The 24,770-nt window shown below is 42.2% G+C and overlaps 1 protein-coding gene across 1 annotated transcript in view; it reads left to right on the forward strand.

The window, feature by feature from the left end:
• The window catches only part of LOC139688305 (uncharacterized), a 455,056-nt gene that overhangs the window by 373,500 nt on the left and 56,786 nt on the right, over positions 1–24,770 (forward strand). The window contains exon 4 of the mRNA XM_071585796.1: positions 19,751–19,902. Within this exon, the coding sequence (XP_071441897.1) occupies positions 19,751–19,902 (152 nt within the window). The remainder of the gene's footprint in view (positions 1–19,750; positions 19,903–24,770) is intronic.

The raw sequence follows: 24,770 nt of genomic DNA on the forward strand, positions 1-24,770 counted from the left end.
ACGAAATTTCCTAAGGCACAAGTACGTGGGTCCTTCAATTAATCATTAGAAATCCAAGAGATGGCGTACTATCGGAAAAGGTTTCCTCTTAGTAAGCCTCATCTCTCACAAGACTACTGTTAAAGTTTCAGCTATCTTCATCCTGTGGTTTAATTTTCATAGTCGATTGAAGCAACAAACTTTTGTTTATTTAGAAAATGGAAAATATGAGTTTCGTACGGTGAATAAACACGTCTATTTAAAAGGCTTAACACAGAAAGAGATGAAACCCGGGTTGGATGAAGTTCTTGTGTTTGCGACTATTTACAACTTAGTGAGTATGTTTAAACGTGGCCGTGCATCCTCTTAACATCGTTTGGAGCTTCCAGTGGTTTGTTTGATATGGTTTGAAGTGTTCGATAAATCAAAGTTCGCGAAATATTTGAGGCCACAGTCATAGCACAAGGTACATTGTTTTCAAGTTTGCACGAAATGTTGAATTTTAAAAAAAAATCGACAACATGAGTGCCGCGTTTGCCGTAAGTGGAGAATAAACACAATCTTGGGACCGATGCGGAGGCTGGTGTGGCGCTTTCTCGTCGCAACACTGCCGCGTTTCTGCGTCCGCATATCGTTGTACGAAATATGGATACACTGCTACACTCCAGAGACAAAGGAACAGTCGAACAGTGGGTTGCTTAAGGCGATCCGGTTCCGAAGGAGGTGAAGGCGGTGAATTCGGTCGGGAAGGTGGTGGACACGGTTTTAGGATACACGCGGAATTATCGGCATCTATTACATGCAAAATGAGCAAACGATAAATGGAGATTGTTATATGTTGGTATTACACCGTTTGAGGGAAGAAATCAAGAAAAAAAGTCCTAATTTGGTAAAAAAGAAAATTCTTTTCTATCAAGACAAAGCACTGGTGCGCACTTGCGCAGTTTCGATGACGAAATTCATCGTATAATTACAAAATCAATCGTATCCACCAGATTTGGCTCCAGTGACTTTTTTTATTTCCAAACTGGAATAAATTACTCGGTGGAAAAGGATCCACGCTGAACATAGAGTTGATCGCGAACAACCGTCCGAATTCCTACTTTTTGGACTGCTCAAAAAAGTTGCAGAAACGTTGGGAAAAGAGTATCAAGCCAAAAGGATATTATCTTAAAAAATAATAACAAACTACACAACATAATTTTCTATTTTTCCCAAGAACCTATTGAACAATCCATGTATCATTGCAACTGCAGAATTTTATTTTGGTCGTATTTAATGGCTATTTAAATTTAGTTACTGAAAGTGTAAAAACTGGAAAAAAAGGCGGCTGTTGAATTTGTTGAACCCACTTTTGAAACCTCTTGGGAAAACACACACACATATGTATGTGTGTATTAAACCACACACACGCACACAAAGCTGCATACATACGTACATAACCACACTTAAAAACCCCTAATTCGGGCAGAACTCTGACCCTTCGTGTTTCTCCATCTGTCTTCTTTGGAAATAATGGAATTTTCTGGTTATTATCCTTTCATAACTTTTCTCTTCCCGTTTTTCTCATATTGCTGAAGTTTATTTTAGGAATGTTAGTTTTACGTTTCTCTTGTTTTATCTTTTTGTCTCCGTCTTTGAATTTCTGACGCAGCCTGGTGCCTGAGGGTTCATCGGTTTGTCTTGGGTAAATGTTTTTATTTTTAGCCATTTCGTGGAATTCTCTTCACGGGTTCTTCAGTTTAAAAGTCGGATGGAATGTTAATTAGTCTAAGCCCGATGGTCAATATTATTTTCAGTTATATTAGCTGAGCGTTTAACTTCTGGAATTATTTTTGTGTTCTTCATAGTTTAATGTTGGAATTAGTATGAGTTCTTCGGAATATTTTTGTCATCCTGGTTTCCAATGGAGGAGGTAGTAAATTTTTATTTCCTCAATACCGTTTTTTTACCCTGGTAAATAAACTGCCTCGAGTAGTAATGTAAATTGAATATTCATTGAGGTGTCAAACGCGTTGTCACGTTATTTTCAATAACGAGAGACTAGAAACTCAAAAATATTTTTATTATTAAATTAATCAAAACAATAATGATTAATAGAGAATATTCCGCTAATGGAAGAAAGGTAGAGAGAAATCCGGAGCTGGCATTAACCACAGGCGCATAGGTTTCCACAGTTCAGCGTCTCATCCGACGGACGGCCTACTCTATTTGTTGTGCTCTCCAAAATGAGCCTGTTTGAAACTTTTGTTTAAATAAAAACAGCATTTAGGGCAAAATTTAGATAGCGTTTTGCGTCTTCGCGTGCGCGGTGGAATTCCTTATATTCCAAAGAATTTCACGTAGTGCTCATTTATTCACGCGCCAGTCGGTCGAGACCTTCGCATGGTCGAGGTGCCGCATGTGACTGAAACATCGATATTTTGGCGTGCATTGCCTAGTACGATACGAGGGTTTGTCTTTCGGAGGTCCCCTTCCCGCCTATCTCGCCCACTCCTCGAAGCCACCGCGGAGAAACTTAAGCGGCACCGCAATTAGCGACGGGCTTTCGAGATCTTTTGATGCTTCGGCGACGCGCCCAACCCGCTCGCGCGTCATGTCTCCCGCCACGACGCCCCTTCTTCACCCTGGGTGCGTGAGTGAGAGAGGGAGGCGTTACTAAGGGAGGAGAGGTGCAAGAGGAGTAGTAGGAGGAGTCACGAGACTTAGGAGGGAGGAGGGAGAATACGCTTGGAAGGAGGTCGTAAAAAAAGTTGAAACGCGGAAGGCGTCGCGCGTGGGATGTTGATGGGCGATTGACTGAATCCTCTCGGGAGATTAAGGGAGAAAGGGGAGTCGGCCTCCGCCTCCCCGCCCCACCACCCTTGGAGGAGGGCGGGAGGATTGAGGGGGTGAAGGAATGGAAGAGGAGTAGAGTTTGGAAGGGTGGGTCGGGTTGACTGGGGTTGGGGAGAGATGGAGCTTAAAATGGAGATTTTCGTTAGGCCCGTTGAAGGAAAATAAGGGAGAGATGTTCTTTTTTTCGGGAGTGGTGGGAGAATTAAGGGGGTTTTGCTCTGCTAGAAAGTGGGGTGTGGATGGTTAAGTAGCCCCTGAATCCAAATTACATCGGAGTGATGCTAGATCGCGTAAGAAAGTTTTATAGGATCAGGGCGTGCATGTGGGCAGGGTAGAGAGTTATTTTTGAGTATGTGTCGTTGTACTGATTATATGTTGAATTAATTTAAAGACAGTTTTATCTCTTTCTGCGAAGTAGTGGTGCACTTAGTAGTACCATGAGTGTCACTTCTTGGCATGAGAAGTTCTTAAAACCTGTTCGTCGCGTGACTTTATATGACATGAATAATGAATTTGAAAGTCTTGACAGAATTTTCGAGTCACGCAGGTTAGGCCTTACTGTTTTGTTCGTGAAAATTTTATGATCACCTTTTGCGTGAGCATTGATGTGGTAAACGCTATTTTTCTCTTGGTATGTTTCGAGTGATATGTATTAATTAACGGAAAATATTGCTTGTAAAAAATATTTCATTTATTTAATCATCGTTTATTACCTGATTTTATTTTATTTTGGCATGATTCATATACGTGTTGTTTCATCCCAAAGTCTGGTGCTATAGCCTGATTGCTGTTACCCTATCGCGTATAGCAATGGGTCTATTCGTTAGGGTGAACGGATGTTCCAATATTGGTTGGTGTAGGGTGTGGAGCTTGGCTGGGGAGGGGGGGTGTTTGAAGTTGTGGGCACATTGGCGAGGGATCGGGGAGGTATCGCTTAATGTTTACCGAGGGGGCGTCGTTGATGAATGGGGAGACGAGAGATTGCCTTGGTGTGGGTAGAGATCGGTTGATCAACGAGGTGGAGCGGTGTGTGGGGTCGATTATGTATGTGAGACTGTGTGGATGTGTTGGTTGATTCGTCCCGAGGAGCGTCGTAATCTTGCCGTTGTCATTTTTACAATCTCATCGAGTCTTCCGCAGTAAACCAACTCACCCATACTGCGGGACGTTCTTCCCCCTGCGTCGCTGTCGAGAAGAATGACATTGGAGAAGGAGTCGTTAGCCCAGATGAAAAATTGCCATATCTTTATAATGAAAGTGGATATCGTTGTAGAGAATGTTTATCCCCATCCCCACAGCTCCGGTTTTTCGTGATTCGATTCGCTGTTCTTTTTTCGTTTTAGTTTGAAATCTTGTATAATAATGAGTTTCGTCATGAGATCGAAGTGCATAAAACGTGGACGAAGTTTTCAGCTAGACAAAACTTCGAACTGGTATGCATTCATTCCACTTCGTGAACCTACCTCAAGCGATATCAAAGATTAACTGATATGCCTGATTGTCATTTGACTATTTAGCTGTGCATTTTCCAACTTTTGAAACGGTTAACTCACAACTATGCGCGCATGTATGCTTGAAAATTTTAATTAATATCTAAAGGAGGTTTTGAATGAACACACTGACTAGCCACTGTTACACATCTAATCCAGTTCTAACAAGACACTTGGTGACAGCGTGCGATCCCATAAATCCTTCTTCAATTCCGCAACATTTCTGCCCCCTCCCATTCATTCTGTACGAAATACGTATTCTTTTCTCCCCCCCCCCCCCTCGCACCTCCAAATAGTCAGATCTCAATCAGAGTTTTCAACACTCAACCGTCAATTAAAAAGCTCTGCATCAGCATTTCCTGCATTCTGTGAATTTTTTCAACTTTATTATCTAGAACTTCGTTTTCCTTCTTTACTTTCCTTTCAGCCCATTATATTTTTCCGTTCATATCCCCACCCACGGTTTCAAAAGACTCCAATGAAAATAAATTCTGTATGATAAAAATAATCTCAGGTGTGCATTACTTCAACCGCGGGAAAAGGCCCCAACAATTTTTGAGGCATCAGGAAAAACCAAACTCCAGAATACCGTACGTTTGTTCAAGCAACCAAGCACATGCGGGTTGGAGATGTTGCGTACGAGAGGAAAATGGGAAGCTTTGGAGGAGATTGGCAGGCGCGTCTCATGACCCCTTTTTTCTATCTCGCTATTTCTCCAGTGGCAGATTCCGTGTTGAGGGCATCAAGTGCCTCGGAGGAACCCAATCCTTTCGCCCTTCCTTCTCGCTCTCGCAAAATGTGTCTATGATATGTCGATATGTGGGCGGAGGAAGCGGCATAGTCGAGGGCTTGGGTTTGATAAGGGATCGGGAGAGAAAACGGTTTCAAATGGGAAGAATCTTCGGGTCGAAGGGGAGAGAGGAGGACATGGGAGGTTGGATTTTTCGCGAGAAAGTGATAAGGAGCTAGAGGTGAGTGGTTTGGGTAGAACTTGATTCCTCGTTCCATGTCCACGATCTGCAAGCGGAGGATCGGAGGGTTGGGATGGAAGTTGAGGCGTCTCCAAGTGATAAAGAGATTTCGCGTCTTTGAAATGGAGCCAGGGTGAGACAAAGCAGCCGGGTTTTATGTTTTAGGAACGTGAGAAGGCTTTGTGATGCAGTAAATCGACGGACGGAAACGTGGGTAGTTTCCAGTTGCGGAAGCAGTGCGGTCCTAAGCATAGTTTTGATATAATTTACTATAGATGGATGTTGATACGCATTGACGGTGGCAGCTTTGATTTAGATGCCGTTTTCGTCAGCTGTACTCGATAAGTTAGTAAAAGGGGGAACGTTTTAAATTTCTCGTATCAGTAGGTCTTAGTAAATTGCAAAAATGACTTTTCTTTTGTGAATTTGGATTCTTTATAATATTTTCTTTATTTCAGGGTACATATATTGTATTTTGATGAAGTTTTTAATCGAAATATTCATTCAGTGAAGTGAAGTAAATGGAGAAATCGTGTTATTATTTTAGGAATAGCTTAGAAGATTTAATTTCACTAGCTTCAAACACCTCGGTCGTAATTTGATAAAAACTTTATTTGGTAATGCAATGAATCCAAATTTCAATAGTGATAGATACGTATCTTATTTGATCGGATTAAAATAGTTAAGACTAATGAAGAAGGTTAAAATTGGCAGTTTACGTAATAAATAACGAATACAACTTTCTTGCGAACTAGATATAGAAATATTGAACCTTAGTTTTTAAATTCTCTCCTCGGGAGACGATTGGAAATGTACAGCTCTAGAATGGTGAAAAATAATCCCTAGTGGAATATTCGTCTGGTAATATCTATGGAGACTATTAACTTATGAGGCGTGGAAATTTTCGGACCGGGAGCGAAAGATGATTTGGAAAACCGTCACAAGGTCTGTTGAGTAATTTAGCGAAAGTCAGAATCTTTATTTAAATCAGATGTGTAGTTGACTGCCAACGCTATTGCTGATTTTAAAATGTTTATTCTTGCAAATCACGAGTAAAACAATCACGAAACTTAATTATTCACAGCCCAGCAAGACGAGTGGTGGTGTAGGATTTGGGGATCTTCGGGTGGTGTAGTTTTCAAGGGTTTTAGCGGGAGATTTTCTTTATATGCGCACATCGATCTCATTTCTTCCTCTCTTCGTCCGCGGAGGGAAGTTTTCGGGGAGACATCACAAGGAAGCGGGAGTTTGGAGTTTTAGCGCGGAGTGGGGTGGGAGGTGGTGGAAAGGGAGTTGGTTGCTTTTGTTGGGGGGGGGGGGGGTAGGTTTTAGTGCTCTGGATCCGCGGATGAAGTGGGGACGGAGAGTTTTATAGCGTTGGATTGAAGGGGTTTTAAGGGAGCGAGAGGATGGTGTTTGAAGAACAATGCAGATGCAGAACTCTCGCGTCGTATGCTGTCCTTCCTTCCCTGGGACTCCCGCGCCGAATACCCTCTCCTCTCCCTCCAACGTTCCTCCCTCCTCTCTCCATATCTCTCTTGCAAAGCCGCCTCTGTACGTGTATCCATCCCACTCGCTCATATCGCGCCATCTCTTTCCATCCTTCCCCTCCCCCCCGCGCCCCCTCCCCTCCTCCGTCGCATACCCCACCTCGTCCCTGCATCTCTCTTCCTCGGGAGTAATCTCCCCCTCCCCCTCCCTTCTTTCCCTCTTGACGGCGAGGAAGTCTACAGTTACGCATGTTAAGACTCCTTTCTTTCTCTCTGTCTCTCTCTCTCTCTCTCATGCTCTATCCGTCTCCCTCCTTCCCCTCTTTTGTTTCTCTCTTCTCTACCACACTCCCCCTCCCTCTCTGTCAGCGAGCGCTGATCTGATTAGCGTCGTCTTTAAAGCCTTTTGTGCCTCCTGCCAGCGTATTTGTTCCCGCTCGGGAAATGGGTGTTACATTTTTCGCCTCTCTGTTGCTTCCTCTCTCCCTCGTACACAATATAAGTTTTATCTTCCCCGGAGTTGTTTTGTGTTCCGAGAGGTTCAAAGCCAGCCACCTCCCCTCCGCTAGCTGTGCTTAATATGGTATTGTTTACGGTTCTTGTTGCTATGGCTGCCTTTTTCAGGGTTGATAAACTGTTGCCACTGTTTTCGACTCGCGTTTGCTCTTGGAGGAGTGAGCTCTGGGTACTCGGTGCAAGGAGCAATGGTTTTCCTGGCAGTCTTTCATTGCTTCTATGGCCAGCTCATAAAGCGGAACTTAGTCTTCACGTTAAATATAGTATTTGGTCGCGTCCTGTGATTTTCAGCTCATAATTAAAGTGAACTTTAGGCCTAAAACAGCTTATCACTACTTCCTGCCCGCACCATCACCGTGAACTTTGAACTCTAGGCATAATTGGGTCATTGGATTTTTAAAAGCTCCATCTATAATCGTGTATTCTGAACTCTTTATGACGTGAAAGTATTGAATGAGATGATTTTTGTCGGGATGTAACACGTTACATTTCAAAACTTCGTATTATCCTTGAAAATGGCGTGACCCATCGAAACCGGTCGAATTGTATTAAGTGACATCTCACTTTATTGTAATGGTTGTGCGGCAATGAAAACTTAGTTCCCATGCTATTATCTAACGGGATTTTATCAGTGGCTTCTCGCTTTGCGAGTTTTTGATTAAATTATGGTTTTGTAAGATGTCTTAATTGCATCGTAAAGACTTGAAGGGGATCTGCCAATCAATCTAAGAAAGGTTGCTGATAAAGTCCATTGTGAAATCCGCGAACTCCTGAAATTTCAACCGCGTTAGCGAAGCGAAGGTAGCACTCACGTTTGGCTTAAATAGCTACACGGAAATCGATGACCTTTCGTGGCTAGTAGTTTCAATTATTCCACCTTGTTCCGCTTTCTTGCTTGATCCCAGCCCTTCACTCCACCGGCACCTCGTAATAATGCAATAATTTTGGCCTAAGCGAAAGGGGGGGAGGGTGGGGGTGGGGTACTTGGATTTTAATCAGTGAGTGAATGACCTCGCGACACCGTTGTTCCTCTTAACATTTCGCGGAACCAACTTTTCTCCTCCCCTTCTCACCCACCCCCTTCTGGAGTCGCTCCCGTCGTCTAATGTGATTCCCAAGATCCACCTCTCACGTCAGAGCACTCTTTCAGTTCGCTAACTTCTCCAAATCTTCAACTCAAAGTCTCCTTCTCTTTCCAAAGTCTTTGCTCTCTCAACTTATCAGGCACTCGGGAATGACCTCCCCTGAAGGCCTTTTTAACGGTAATCCCTTCAGTATCTTTGGATTCTCGGTGGGAATTAACGGAGAGCTAAGATTTTTTTAATTTTGTTCCATCGGTCATGCCACATTTTATTTTCCGAATAAAAATGCGACTAATTTGCATGATGAGATAGATATTCAATTTATCATTTTCGCGTGTCAAATATGGTTTAAAGTACCGAATGTTTATGAACAATGGTTTACATAACGTCGTCTCGTAGAAAACAAGGCGTTTTCCAATCGTATCTTGTATACTTCTCGTGTTTTCTCAAGCTATGTGATGTACAAATATTCATCTTGTATCGTTTTCTTGTCTAAATAAATTTGTTTAGGTATGTTGTATCCATCGCAGTCGTTTATACTATGCCCGGTGTATATTTAATTTTCATGAGTGGTTCTTTTATTCTTTTGAGATTAATAAATGGTAAATCATTTTGCACTCATGAATGATCAATCCGTCTGCGTGTCCCGTGGCTTTATATTTGTAAGCATACTCCTTAACAGGCTGCCCACCTGTCATGGTATGTTTCCAATATAAAAAAATCAATTTTAATGGCAATAAGTATAATGAACTAACCAAGAGGTGTTCTGATTTGTTTTGTAATCTGCTGTCGCGTTTTCTAGACATAATAAAGTTATCTCCAGTGCATGATTAGCTGAAGGGTTGTCAATGGGAATCAATCATTGTCAATTGTTGGCCATTGGAAACGTTCCTTTTTAATCTAATTTCTTTTTTAACTTGCACTAGATTCCCGTTCAGATTTATTTCGATTGTAAATTTGATTGTTTCATATTCTTTTGTCCTAAAGTGGTAATTATGCTATCTTATTCCGTTATCAATTTTCATAAGCGTGATTGACGATTTTTCCTATCTTTGATGCTTAATGTTACCTAGGTTTCGTGAAATTCATAAGTTTGCATTGATTTTGCTTTACCATGACGTTATCATTCGGCGATTTAATACGGAAACTAAGTAAATATTCTCAGTGACGGTATAATAAAGTTTTGACTTTTCCCTTAATTCCTTTATACGATTTTAATAGGTTTTCGGTTTGTCTGATCTACATTTACTTCAATACCCTGCAAGCCACCAAAAAGGTGTGTGGCAGGTGGTGCAGCACCAGGAGGAAAGGGTAAGGGATGAGGGGGTTAGGGTTTTACAAATGAATGGGGAAAGGTAAGGGGAACCTGCAAAAAAAATATAAATATAATCGTATAACCCTGCGCAGTCGCTACCTTGTAGGTTAATACTTATTATGTCGAACCGGCTCCTGGGGGATTTCGATTACAAGAATTCTGGTCTCTTATTGTTCTCGGAAAAAATGACCATTTAAATCTGTCTGTCCTGCAGTCAATCTCTCTAATCTTACATTCGTGATCCCTCCGCCCGTAATACGTTGGGGTTCGTATTATGTTCTTGATGTCATCGGAAAAGGACCCATCTTTAAATGTTTTTAATAAGTTTAATCTATATTGTAAACGCCGCTGTGTAAGGGAATCCCAGCCTAAATTTTCTAGCAAAGTAGTTACGCTACTGCGTTGGTCATAACAATTTTTTGACAAATCTAGCCGTCCTCCGCTGAACTCGATCCAATTCCGAAATTAAATTTATGTCTTGAGGATCCCATATACTGGCAGCATACTCTAGGTGGGGCCTGACCAGGGCAAGAAAACATCGTTCCTTCACTTTTTCGTCACATTTACCCAGCACTCTTTTTACAAATCCCAATTTTTTATTAGCGCGACCGCATATTTCCCGTATGTGCTTTCCCCAGGACAGATCGTGAGTAATTGTTACACCCAAGCATTTAAAGGAATCTACCCTCGTGATTTCTGTTTGCTGCACTTTGTAACTGAATGGGGGGTGTTACTCTTTTCCCAAAAATGTATTACTACGCATTTTTTCAAATTTAATTCCAATTGCCATGTATCGAACCAAGTCTGGATTGCATTTAGGTCGTTAGCTAACGTGACTCTGTCATCGCGACTTCGAATGTCCCGATAAATCACCGCATCGTCGGCAAAAAGACGGAGCCTGCTATTAACCACGGCGCTGAGGTCATTTATGCAAATAAGAAACAAGAGGGGGCCTATGACACTTCCCTGTGGTACACCCGACGTGACCTTAACAGTATCGGATGATACACCGTCCAGGACGGCTGTTTGAACATGAGTTTATACATCCAACATAAGCCTCTTCATTTTTCATTTGGTGTACTTTTTTCAAGAAATCATGTGTTGCTAGTATGAAGGTATGTTTTTATGATTTAATATCCGTCAAAGTTCAATTCAATTTCTATCCCGTTCATAACCTTGTTCAATTATTTCTTTGATGGGTAGCTTTTATGATTTTTTGTTGAGTGGAAGCAATAAATTAGACATCCACGTAAGGTTATTTCGGAGACGCAGCTATACTCATCTCTAGCAACGGAAATAACTGGATTTCTTTTCTCGCGCTGCAGACTAAATCAGTTTGACATGTGTCAGTGAAAACCCAGACACAATGGACATTTCAGCTGATCTCTTTGTAACATGTCAACACCTCTGTCAGTTCGGTGGTAGGGATAGTGCGGTAGTTCATCTCCTGGCTTCTCATCCCGAAGGCCTTGGCTCAAATCCTGGAGGTGGTAGGATGTTCAGCGACATCCCGATCTCCAACTTGCGGAGAGTACTTCTAAGTGAGTGCTCCGCCCGTCGAATGGGACGTTCAGCTATCGAACCCGTAATGCCTTTCGTTCAGAGTAGGTTAATACCGACGCCGGGTCTCCCTCCACCCTCCCACCGATCCTTAAACATCCTCTCCCTACCAAATGATCCACCTATCCCTAATGTTGCAAATTGCCCTAGCTTTCGGTCACCTCCCCCAAAAACTAAATAAATAACCCGTTGTTAGTTCAGGGTTTACTGTGTGAAAACAATCTGTGAGTTCTGATTTATTTTTCAAGGTGAAAACGACTAATTTTCCCAAGATGATGCTGAATACACAAGTTAATAATACGGAAGATCTTCTATTACAAATTTATTGCGTTGCCGATTTGCCATATATCCATCTTTCTTAATTTTATTTCGAATGTTTTGACCGTGAGGAAATAGGTGGTCACTTGTAATGAGCTTAATGACCGAAGCAGTACGCTCATTACCACCTGAGACTTTTGACTATGCTAAAAATCTCCTAAGTCGTGATTAAAGTCTTGATAATCCGATCGAGGGAAACCTGCACTTGCGTTGAAGGCGTTTTACTTCAACTTCTCTTGTCAAATTAAAATTTACCGTGTAAAGAATGCTTTTGCAGTTCTGGGACGAGGAGTTATCATTGCTTAGGTTCATTCATTGCTGTGTAGTATAAATGGCTTGATTTCTTTAATCAGCAGGCTCTTGCCTTTGTCGTTTTCAAGGTAAGGAGGAGGGAAAGCCCGAGTGGGAGCAAACGACGATTATTTTCCCGGTCAGCCCCTCGATTCATAGATTAGGGCATTGAAGAAATATAGCGAACGCAGGATTCGAAGAATACGCAGGGTTGCGACAGAAGTGAAAATACCTCTTTTACTGTTGTTTGTACTTAACCTGTTTCAGGCTTCTATTGGTGAAAGTTTTGTGTTCATTGTAAAAGTTCAATGGTATTATTCCGCATAAATTTTATTTGTTCGACGCGTTTCACCGTTTTCCTGTTTTATCAGGTACAAAGTTTCCTAGTAGCTGATGATCCCGCAAATTGTATCGCGTAAAGCGCGTCATTCCATGAAATTTTCTTTAGAAAAGTTCGATTGTGTCATTGCTATTGGATAAAACTACTGGCAATGAGTTTATTTCAAGCATTAATTTCGATCAAAAGGCATACATTATTTGTCATCGGGATTTTGATCAATGGCATTGAATCAGCCGCTGAGACTACTGTCTTAGTCTAGGACGCGCTGCCACCTAACTCCAGTTCCCTACCATTAACTCCAGCGACTGGCTATAGTTTTCCTTTTGTCGATTTGGTATGCCAATCTTGGCGCATGGTGGGATTTGTTGTCCGTAGTAAGAAGAAAGATCATATCATCAAATTTTAGCGACGTCATTTTGGCAAGACGGGTGGATCGTTTTCCGCGGATCCTTTATCTGGGTGTGGCCGGATCAGATTTTTAATTCACTCCGAGAAGAGCACTGGGGGGGGGGGGGGGGGTGAAGGGGTGGGAGGGTATTTGACGGCGGGATCGTGGCTGTCTTGCGCCGGGAGGGCGAGCGGGGAAGAAAGAAAAAAGAAAATGACGCTGCTGAACGCAGTTCAGAATCCTTAGCTGCTCCTCTTCTTTCCTCCAGGAGTAATTGTTGTTTATGTCAACTCGGGGGAAGAGAGTGCTGCGTGGGTTTGACGTGGGGTGGGGTGATGGTGGGAGATATTGGAGGACTTTTTAGAAATTCGGCGTTGGGGATTAGGAAGAACTCGGCGGTGCAGGGGAGGAGGGGCGAGTGATGTGGGTTCGGGGAGGGAGGCGACGGTGGTGTGCGAGCGGGTGCGGGAGGAGGAAGAGAGGGGAAGGAGGAATTAAGAGAATCCTTCCGGGTGTGTTTGTGTCGGGGGGCCGGGAGTGGCGGTTGTTGTTGCGGGGAGGATTGTGGAGGGGAGGTGGGGACGGGAGGCGGAAAAACGGCAAGAGAAACGAACGGGGCTGGGTGGGAACGCTCTGGAAGTGTTTCTCCTCTATCTTTTATTTTTTCTTAGCTAATTTTTCTTTCCTCCCCCCCCTTCCCCCTTCGTCTTATGTAGAGAGTTTGGATATGGATGTCGTAAGGGTGTGGGGTGTGCGGCTACGGAGGCAGGGTTGCATGCGGGGATGGAGGTAAGGCGTTTTAGCAGTAGTAGGAGGAGGAGCGGAGTGGAGGGGATGAGTTAGAGTCTTGAGGAAGGGTCGGCAGGGAGGGAGGGAAGAGGAGGAAGAGTGAGGATTAAGGGTTTTTCGGGGGAAATGAGAGAGAGGAGTATAAAAAAAGGAGGCGGCGCGGGGAAGGGGGGGTTAAGGGAATGGGGATGGGGAATGAAGGGGGAGGGGTTAAGAGATGGGGCGTGGAGCGAGGGTGGCGAAGGGGCGAGGAGGGGCGCAACGGAGGGGACGTTGGGAAGGAAAGATCGTTGCGCCGGCGTTCGAGAAGAGGAGCCTTCCCTCCAGATCGATGTGTGTGCTGCCTCATCATCCGCATTGCACGGACATGGCACGTCCAGAGATACGTCTGCGTGGCTGGCTAGAGACGACGACGTCGGCGGCGGCGAAGGCGGAGGGTGGCCCCGATAAGATTTACTTTTTCTCTTCCTCTGCCAACCTCCTTCCCGCCACTCCCTTGCAACCCCCCCTCCTCTCTCTCTCTCCGTGGCCCCCACCCAGAGATGCGGCTATTTTTCATCCCCTCTCGAATCCTCCTCTCCTTATTCTCGGATTTGCTCTCTTTACTCCGGTATCATTTCGACTCCTTTACTTAGCTTCATTTTGTTGAGTTACATGAAACTCGCTATAGGAAGACTAATTTCACTGTCATAAACCTCTCGTTGATCTTCACCGAGTTTATTGATAATCTTAGCTTGTGATATATTAATTAATATTAATAATTAGCCATAGGTTATGCGCTTGAGCTGATGCCCAGGTTTTTACGTAAGAATTCGAATCGCCAATAATACGGCAATTCGATCGTGGTTACAGGAAACGTTTCCTGTTAGAAGTAGATGGATGGCGATTAGTTGTCGTTTACTCTTGGTGAAGCCCAGCTTCTGGTGCGGTGTTACATTGTTTGTCTGTACAGGCATACGAATTTATTCCCTTTCATTTCATAGAAACGTAATTTTGCCCGACGTACCGGTACAATGGATTTCTCCCAAAATCTCATGCTCTTATTTCATACACATCAACTTCGAAATCAACGTAAGAGGCTGAAAGGATTACTCTTGTCTCAAAAGTTTTCTTTTTTTAAATGCACCAACATTCTAGTGATGACTTTAGTTATATCAACCAGCAAATATCAGTAATTTGTAATTATGAATCAAAATAAATTTATTTCGAGCATCGTGGAGCTCTTTCCAATTTATTTAAATCTTTGCATAATAGTTTAAAAGACTCGCCAATTCAAACCCGTAATTTTTGTGATGGAATATCATGAGGTGTATGAGAGCATTGACTTCAGTTCAGGGATCACTTCCAATAGGTATTTGAAGCATTAAATGATAATTTTTTTGCTTTCGCTCTTGATATATATCCAATAAAATTGAAACTTGCATCACGATTCCATAACTCTATGCCACAAAGTGGGTTTTCTAGCTTAAGTAGAAGACAAAAAATATTTAGTATGTAATTTTTTACTGTTATCATTTTTTGGTTGTTCTGCCTTTTTAATTCATGACCACTTGTAGTGAGATTTCCGTAATTCTCATCTTACATAGAGGAAGAATGACTGCATCTATTCAAAGTCTTTTGTTTCCTATTTTTGTTGGAAAGTTGTACTTTACTTATTTCGCAGTGAACGCTGGCGGCCAAATCATAACATCCTCGGCATACTTGTCTTACTATCTGGTTATTTATGCTGGTTAATGTCGGTGTAGTATTAAATTTTATGAGTATGATACTGTGGCGTGTCATAATGAGGATATATGACATCTTGCTCGTTTGACTCATCCTATTTTACTAAATTTATCGTCGTGAGTATTATTTGTTCTTTGGTGTTATATTTATTAATTCATTGCTTTTGACCCCATTGTCTATTAATGGTCGGCAATTTTATGTGGATGATGATCTGTATTGCTTTATAAGTCATTATAAGTCTATGATTGTCCACGATCATGTTTTTTCGAAGAGTGTCATGATCCATATCCAGTAGAGGGCTGCAGTAAACCGATTTCTGGATGGGAAACTGTTATTGACGATGATGAAAACGCATTTCATTAAATGACTAAAACAATCCTTGTGGTGTCTGTTTTATAGACGTATCTATCGTATGGGCTATTGTTTTATATATTTTGTTGTTAAATTAACGACATTCAATAATGCGTAAGGGAAGTGATGTTTTGCCGTCGGTAATTTTTATTCTCCCATGAGAAGGCTGGAAAGGTGAATGCCGAACATTTTGATTGGCGATGGAATGTTGAGACCTGATATAGAGGGGAGGACGTTAAGCAAGCGAGGCATGAGGAGGAAAAGCATAGGTTATATGGAAATAACATTTTTTCTTTATATTTTTTCTTGAAATTATATATAATTCATAAAATGTTCCGTTGTTGGCGCTGCATTAAACTATTGTTTTGGAAAGCGAAGCTTTTTTTTCCTCCAGTGGTCGTCTCCACGTTCGTGATTAGGATTTTATTTGATCACAGAATGCCTTCCAAGGAGTGCCGATATCCTGTCTATAAAAGTGCAACTCCGAGCCATTCCAAATAAATTGGCGTGCGCGAAATTGTGATTCGGTCTTCCATTTTCTCCCCTTCTGTGAATTATATCTGGCCGCGCAGCTTTGGTTTCCCCTCGTTCGGTTCTGTGGGGTACCCTGGCGAAGCCGGAGTCGGCCCAAGTGGAGGAAACTCTGAATGTCCGCCTGCTTGAAAATAATAAATTCCGCGCGGGAGGCGTAGGACGTTGACGACGTTTTTGCGCGTGCAACTTTTTACCCACTCCCGTCGTGTCCCTTAATTTCGCTGATTTATTTCGATCCCTCCACCACCACCACCAACCCTCCCACCTCCCATCTTCATCCGCTCGATCCGCGTTCCTCGCTCTTGAGAGCGGCCCACACCGCGAGCGCCCTCCCCGCCGCCGTCCCGCCTCGCTTCCGTGTCTTTTTTTTTGCGATTCCTCTTCCTTCCCTCCTCGCCTCCCCCGCTCTAGGTACCCTTTCTTCCGCCTCGACGCCTTCGATGCATTCGCAACGCTTCGGCTCCCCCCTTCTCCTCATCTCTTCTCCCCAAGTCCGTTCTCTCCACGGGGGTGTGAAGGGGGAAGGGAGGTACCCCCGGCCGGGGGGAGGAAAAATAAAGGGAATGCAAATAATATCTCTACCCTCGTGGGTGGGTGACTGTAAGCCGTGTGAGACGTGGTGCACTCTTAGGGGGAGTGCAGGGATTTCCTTATTTCCGCAACGAGGAGGGGGGAGGCTGGACGGGTGGGAAGGAACCTCCAACGCGTCCTCTCCGTCAATCCCAACCGTCTGGATTATCAGCCCGCATCGAGGGGGGATGCGATTCCGGTCTCTCTCTACTTTGGGTACGCGCCCGGGGAAGGAAGGAGGGGGAGGGGAGTTTCTGGAGATTCCGGGGCGTGTTCTTAATCACCGGCGTCGTCGGGACATTGACACGGCTCGTCTTTCCTCGGCCACCCCCACGCGAAGATAACGGTGTGGAAATGTCGCTATATTCCCTCTGCCATTGATAGTCTTCTAAAATTGTACCACCACCGCTTTCGGCGGTTCATTTGACTAAGAAGTTCTTCCTTCGTCGAGACATTATTTCCTATTAAACTTAATTAGTGTTATAAAGAGCATGGATAAATTACCCTAAGCAGTTGCTCGTAAAGGAACTCTTATGCGACTCCCTGAAGGCAGTACATTTCCTGTTAGAGCCCATTTTATTGGATTGGTTGATTGGAGGATCCTTTTAGCATCGATCATACATTTCAAGCTTTTGCTTCTTGCGACGTCAATTTTTTTTAAACCTCATATGATGCATTTAATTTAAACGTACCCATATTTATTGTATGCGTATAGTTTTATGGATACAATATGATTTCTTAATCATCTGTGCTACTGCGTGGAGAGATAATGAGTTTTCCTTGGTAGGGTAGCAATCGAAGGTTCAAATGGCTGATGAACACCTCTCCATTCTCCGTGCTGATAGCTCTCTTAGTTCTACATAATTCTAGCATTTATGGAATCGGTTGAGAATCTTTGTTTGCCCATTTGTTATTTTACCAGTGTATACGGTAACCTGCACGATCTGAACTATATTCAATGGAAAAGGATATGCTGCGGATTCACCATGGGAAAAGAATGTAAAAAATCAGAAATTATCATTCTTGAAATCGTTACAGTGGTTAATATAAAGTATATCCATGTCAATATTTACGCAATATTGGTGAATTTTGTTACGGTTAATGCAATGTAAGGCTCACATTTTATGGTCGTTCCCTTCCCTAGGGCGAAATATATGAATTCACCCCTTTTACGTATGGCATGGTTTATTTATATGCATATCATAATTTAACGACGAATATTTCTTTTATGAACTGTGTAATTCCCGAACTCATTCGTCAATGTCAATCACTTATTTTCCTGTCAAGCCATTTCTTTTCATGCGCTCAAACAGAAGCTTTAATTCCACTCGATCAAAGTTCTTTTCTATAAATATGAAGAACAGGTTAAGTGATCTATTCATTTCCCAGACACTTAGACCGCTATGACACTTAGACCTAATATTGCTTCCTTTGTGCCTCAACCACATTTAAACCTAAACTGTTCCTCCCCTAAATGCTATTCATTTTAGACTATATTCATTAATATTTTGGAAGCATGCAGCAATAGAGATATATTGTGTGGTCGCTAAGCATTGTCGAATATTTTTTCTTCGACATGTTAATAGTTGTCTTTTTTATGAAAACCTCTAGGAGCTTACCTACGTCGCAACTTTGTTAACGATGTTTTAGAGATATTTTGTCGCTTCTCTTTCCTTTTTGCGGACATTGAGCAGTGTTGCCGGTTAATGTCCATGACTACTCCTTGACTCATATTAAGACTGTAGTTCCGATATTCTAGACATTCTATTCCATCATTAATTATTTTTCCATGACGCATTCTTTTTTCATTTTAGACGCATGCTATTCATTTTAGACTATATTCATTAATAAATTGGAAGCATGCAGCAATAGAGATATATTGTGTGGTCGCTAAGCATTGTTGAATATTTTTTCTTCGACATGTTAATAGTTGTCTTTTTTATGAAAACCTAGTAGTAGCTTACCTACGTCGCAACTTTGTTAACGATGTTTTAGAGATATTTTGTCGCTTCTCTTTCCTTTTTGCGGACATTGAGCAGTGTAGCCGGTTAATGTCCATGACTACTCCTTGACTCATATTAAGACTGTAGTTCCGATATTCTAGACATTCTATTCCATCTTTAATTATTTTTCCATGACGCATTCTTTTTTCATTTTAGACGCATGCTATTCATTTTAGACTATATTCATTAATAAATTGGAAGCATGCAGCAATAGAGATATATTGTGTGGTCGCTAAGCATTGTTGAATATTTTTTCTTCGACATGTTAATAGTTGTCTTTTTTATGAAAACCTAGTAGTAGCTTACCTACGTCGCAACTTTGTTAACGATGTTTTAGAGATATTTTGTCGCTTCTCTTTCCTTTTTGCGGACATTGAGCAGTGTAGCCGGTTAATGTCCATGACTACTCCTTGACTCATATTAAGACTGTAGTTCCGATATTCTAGACATTCTATTCCATCTTTAATTATTTTTCCATGACGCATTCTTTTTTCATTTTAGACGCATGCTATTCATTTTAGACTATATTCATTAATAAATTGGAAGCATGCAGCAATAGAGATATATTGTGTGGTCGCTAAGCATTGTTGAATATTTTTTCTTCGACATGTTAATAGTTGTCTTTTTTATGAAAACCTAGTAGTAGCTTACCTACGTCGCAACTTTGTTAACGATGTTTTAGAGATATTTTGTCGCTTCTCTTTCCTTTTTGCGGACATTGAGCAGTGTAGCCGGTTAATGTCCATGACTACTCCTTGACTCATATTAAGACTGTAGTTCCGATATTCTAGACATTCTATTCCATCTTTAATTATTTTTCCATGACGCATTCTTTTTTCATTTTAGACGCATGCTATTCATTTTAGACTATATTCATTAATAAATTGGAAGCATGCAGCAATAGAGATATATTGTGTGGTCGCTAAGCATTGTTGAATATTTTTTCTTCGACATGTTAATAGTTGTCTTTTTTATGAAAACCTAGTAGTAGCTTACCTACGTCGCAACTTTGTTAACGATGTTTTAGAGATATTTTGTCGCTTCTCTTTCCTTTTTGCGGACATTGAGCAGTGTAGCCGGTTAATGTCCATGACTACTCCTTGACCCATATTAAGACTGTAGTTCCGATATTCTAGATATTCTATTCCATCATTAATTATTTTTCCATGACGCATTCTTTTTTCTTTTTTTATGTTATAGGTAGTGTCAGTTTCTGCCAAACACTCCGTCTTACACGTAACAACGCGGAATCCTTACTTCACGGGCCTTGTCGAGTGGTCGTTGGCTGTCTCCTCACGGGAAATAAAACGGCTCAGCCATCGTGTTCACCAGGATCGAAGCGACGGAGTCAGGTAAAGATGGTGGAGGGTAGCATCTGCTCTTTCAGTGGTCCATGTTGCTTCCCACACCCTCTGCCCCTCATCCTCGTCGCATGTCCATCCTCTCCTCCCCCTTCCCATCCGCGCATTTCGCTTTCCCATCGCATCCACTCTCCCCAATCGTATCCCTCCATTCCTCCGACGCACCCTCGGCCTCCTCTTCCCACGTTCTGCACCTCCCCGGACGACGTCTGAGAACTTCACGTCCTTAGAACTTTGGGGGGATGCACTTGCGGGGAAAACGTAATATTTTACCTGCATTTGTGTAGAGAGCATAATTGGAGTGGAAATGTGAATGCCCTTTGATGATGTCAATGGAATTTATTCTTAATTACACGTGAAGTGATCTTGATTCTTTGCTTTTTTAAATCAAGCACATTTGTTACTGTGACCCTGGTATCCGATTTCATCCATTTGGCAACAAGTGTTATGGATTTAATTGATACATTTCGAGGGAAATTAGTATTTTTCGATTTAATGTAAGCTGTTGTCTATTAAGATATGTTCGTGTGATTCCCATTTGAGGAAGTGAAGTTATTTAGAACTATATGCAACGCATAAAATGACAGAATATTATTTGCCATTGTGATTTGGAATTAGTTAAACATTTTGTGGAAAACACAGTCTCTCCTGATCAGATGTTTTTATTGATATTAGTATAATAGCTGCAGGTGCATTTCCATATAGCGTAACAATATGAATTCATGGGTTCAGCAAGTTGATCAGTTTCACCGAATAGGGAATAAGGCGAGGGCATAACCATGACTCCAGTGTTAGTGATAGGGTTTAGAGGTAAAATATGCGTTGAATACAAACTGGTTTATCAAGTAGAATGGGTAATATTTGTGTGTACTTCTCCAGGGTGAACCAAGAAAAGGCGGAATGTGCAGTAATATAATTGGTTATTTTGTTGATGCAGTTTTGACCGAAATATATTGCAGGTTATCTCAGAATCGTTAAATGAAGAAATGATTATAACAAATTCCAAACATTTGGAGATTTGAACTGAATTAAGTTTTTCTCGTGTCTTATAAGGGTCATAAAATGTTATTGAATTTCTAAGATTCCTCATGTGAGTGATTATTGCGCGATGGGAGCAGCAGTAATTGCTTTGATGAAGAAATAATCAACCGTGCAAGCAATGATATGTGCAGAATGCTGAATCGGTTGGCAAAAAGAAGCAACATGAGGACTTAAGCGCATAAAGAAACATGAAATGAAAACAATTTTGCTAAATTCAATCTGCTTTCTAAAGTAAGTTCCCCAAATTTGAGTTACCTCTGATCAAGCCTTCGATCAAAGACGATATTCTTATCACCGAGAATTATAATTAATCATCTCGTCGTTTTTTCACGCTGTAATGACCAATAAGTATTGCTTCCATGCGTTATAGGAAGGATGTGTGCGGGCAAAATTCTGAGGGAGTAGAAAATGGTGGTTAAACATAATGGTCTATAAATGCTTGCAGGAATTTTTAGATTTTATTTAGCTTCATTTCATAGAAACTAGACTTGATCAATTTCACAAAATCTGACAGCTGCTGTTTGGTATTTTCTGCAGTTCGATAGTTAGAAATAAGCTTAAAATCTGATTGTTAACAAGGCAGGCAGTCAATTACTAGAATCTTATGCGCTCCAATAGCTAGCCTAATTGCTAATATTCGAATCCGCTTGACCATTTATTAGGATACCCCTGGTGCGATGGCTATCGTACTGGCTTCCCACCCAGAGGGCCCGGGTTCGAAACCCGACGGCTTCGAATGTTTATCTCGATCCCTACTTGCAGTGCATTGTGGAGGGCCCTTTGAGTGAGTACGCCGTCCATCGGATGGGACGTTAAGCTGCGGACCCCATAGCGCCTTTCGTTAAGAGTAGGCTAACGCCGACGCCGGGTTTCTCTCCACCCTTCTTCCTTTCCTGTCCATCCCCTATGGCACAAATGACCTTAGCTGTCGGTTGCCTCCCCTAAATACTACAACATAAGATACTCTCGTTGAAAAAAGAATTGGAAACTAAAATCGTAAATTTCGACTTTTATGTTTTGGCAGTATACATTTTTGTAAATTGGGACCGTCTGTTTTTACGGACCCTTTATAACGAACATGTTCATTGATACTGACGGATACTACTGGCAGGATGTGCACTGCAGTGCGATAAATTAGGATTAGTGTAAGTTCTTTTTGCCGTGATTTCGATTTAATCTACTTACCCATGAGACGTTTGCCTCTTACGCGAGAACTGACTGCAGCAAACAGCGTCAAAACCCATTACTCTAAGGCGCTCTGGATTTATTCTGCGTGAGTTGATACTCAACCAAATCCCAAGCTAATTAATTCTGAACTGAAATTTAAGGTTACGATTTAACGTGAACGCTTTTGTTGGAGAGATTGGAATTTCATGGTATCTCCATTCTTCTTAATGTTTTTAAAGAACCAAACTTTTGGGAGTGTGCTGATTTTGAAACGATACTCAATAATCTATCCCCCAGTATTCTTTGCTACTATTTATACCTTATTTGTTAATTAAATTATTGTTTTATTCGTATGGGATAACTCTGAACTCGTCTCTTCTATCCCAAACCTTTCGTGATTTGCATGAATTTGGTGTAAAAGGGTCATCTCGAAGAACTTCTGCTTCATTTACGTGTGGTTGACATATATAACGATATAAATATATATTTCATATTGCTTTGGCGATATTTAGTATACACGAGAGTCATCGGAAGAAATTAGGAACGAAGAAACTCCAGGCGAGCAAAGTAAGCCGGACCGAGTTCCTTAGAAGGGTAAAATGCGACCATGGAGCTTTCTTCTAAAACGAAAGGAATGAATTAGAATCCACGCTGTAGTAGTAATAAGTATACCCTCCATCCATTGGCATCAGGATCAACCCTGTAAAATTGCATCCTGAGGAATGAGAGAAGATGTAAATTTCAGCAAACTGGAATGCTGTTTGGGCCGGTTTCATCACATTTGACATCTTCAGGCGCCTGAAGATGTCAGATATGTGATGAAACCAGTCGCATCAAAATAAAATTTGCTTAAATGTAATGCTTGCATTGCTTTTTTCTAATTCTACAATTATACCACCCCTGATAAAGGAAGAGGAATTTTCTTCAACGCTGTTTAATGAGAATATTTGTTTTTACTTCATTTAACTCGCAATCTCTCAGTTGACCGTGACTCTCGGTCGCCTCCCCTAATAAATAGCACTAATTCGCGATCGCAAACGGAAACAAGGTCAACATTTTGTAGAATCATTGGGAAGACATTATCACCATCAGCACTATCAATTTACGAGCCTTGTGTTTTCAATGTTGTCGATCAAGTCTCTGGGAGCTGAATGAAAATAAGAGTATCTGCAAGAAAAGGTATCTGTATCCTGAAAATTAAAGTTGGGATGAGATAAATTGCATATAAAAATATTAAATGTTAAATTACCACATATACAGTAACTTAATATGTATATAACATTCATATTTATTTGTGCGCGCCATCACTTCCGTGTTATGTCGACGAAATCATATATATATATATATATATATATATATATATATATATATATATATATATATATATATATATGTATATATTCCGTTTCCCTCCTGTTCCGGCATCGCTCCCGCCCACACCTTCTTACTTCCACCCCCACTCCTCACTCCCCCCCACTCCACATTCTCCCTTTCTCCCCCTGCTCCATTCGCCTTCTTCATTGATCAAGCGCGCTCAACCAGATGTGTTTGTATGTGTGCCGGCGTGTGTGTTTTGAAGGCGCTGTAGGGGCGGGAATTGCTGGAAGAAGTGAGTGGGGGAAGAAGGGTAAGTGGGGGAGGTTGGGGATTATCCTGCGGGTGGGGGAATGAGGGGAGAGGAAAGGAGTTAGGCTGGGAAGTGGGTTGTGTGGGGAGAGAGGGGAAGAACCCTGGAAATCGCTGAAGCGGCGGGACGTGCCTGGGGGAACCCCTTTACCCCCTCACCGCGCCACCCTCTTCTCTCACCGCTCACAAACCCATCTCCTTCCGCTCATCCCCCCCTCGTTTTTCTTCCTCGCTTCCTCTCCTCTACCTTTCCCATCTTTATTCCACTCCCCCGCGACTTCATCACTCCTCTTTCCCTCTCGTCGCGTCCTCCTCGTGCCGGTATTCCAGGGGGTCGCGGCGTGGGAGGGAGGGATCTACGAGAGTCCGAGGAACGAAGGAGCAAAGCCAGCGGGGGAAGAGGGGAATCGCCGGCTGCCTCGCCCTCCTCGCGGTGTAGTACGTGATTTTCGACTGTATTTCCTGGCATGTTCCCTTCACCTCCCCTCGAACGCACGGCCCAGCTTCCCGTCACAGGCGTGCCCTGCAGAGGAGCCGTGAGCAGTGATTTGCTTCGGAAGGGGTCGCGAGGGGATTTCACGTCACGGTTATTTCGTTTGCGGTGGATTGCAGTCCTGACAGAATTGACGCTCGATCCGCCTCCTCACCTCTCACAGGCAGTCTTCGGCGCATACCTTTGCCCTGGAGCTAGTCTATGTGTGTCAATGAGGTTATTATCGTGTGATTAGGCCAACGTAAATTATTCCGCTCTACTCAAGTTTAATTGGAAATGAATCAAAATTTGGTGAAAGGCTAAAGATATTAATTTCGCGTGCACTTATGGTCATACGTATTGTGTCAGCATAAAATTGAGCATGTTCTTCCAATGCGGGGCCATATTAGTACTTTCCCTTTGCTGCACTTTAGGTAATTTCTGCAAACTTAACGCATATTTAATCTGACGCGTTTATTATCCTCCTCAAAATATCACACGAATTAATGGATTAAGCAATTATAAGTTTGCATTATGTATGTACACCCGTCTT

This window comes from Hetaerina americana, unplaced genomic scaffold (assembly GCF_022747635.1).
Source record: "Hetaerina americana unplaced genomic scaffold, ioHetAmer1.1.p SCAF_2, whole genome shotgun sequence".
In the NCBI taxonomy this organism is placed as follows: Eukaryota; Metazoa; Arthropoda; class Insecta; order Odonata; family Calopterygidae; genus Hetaerina; species Hetaerina americana.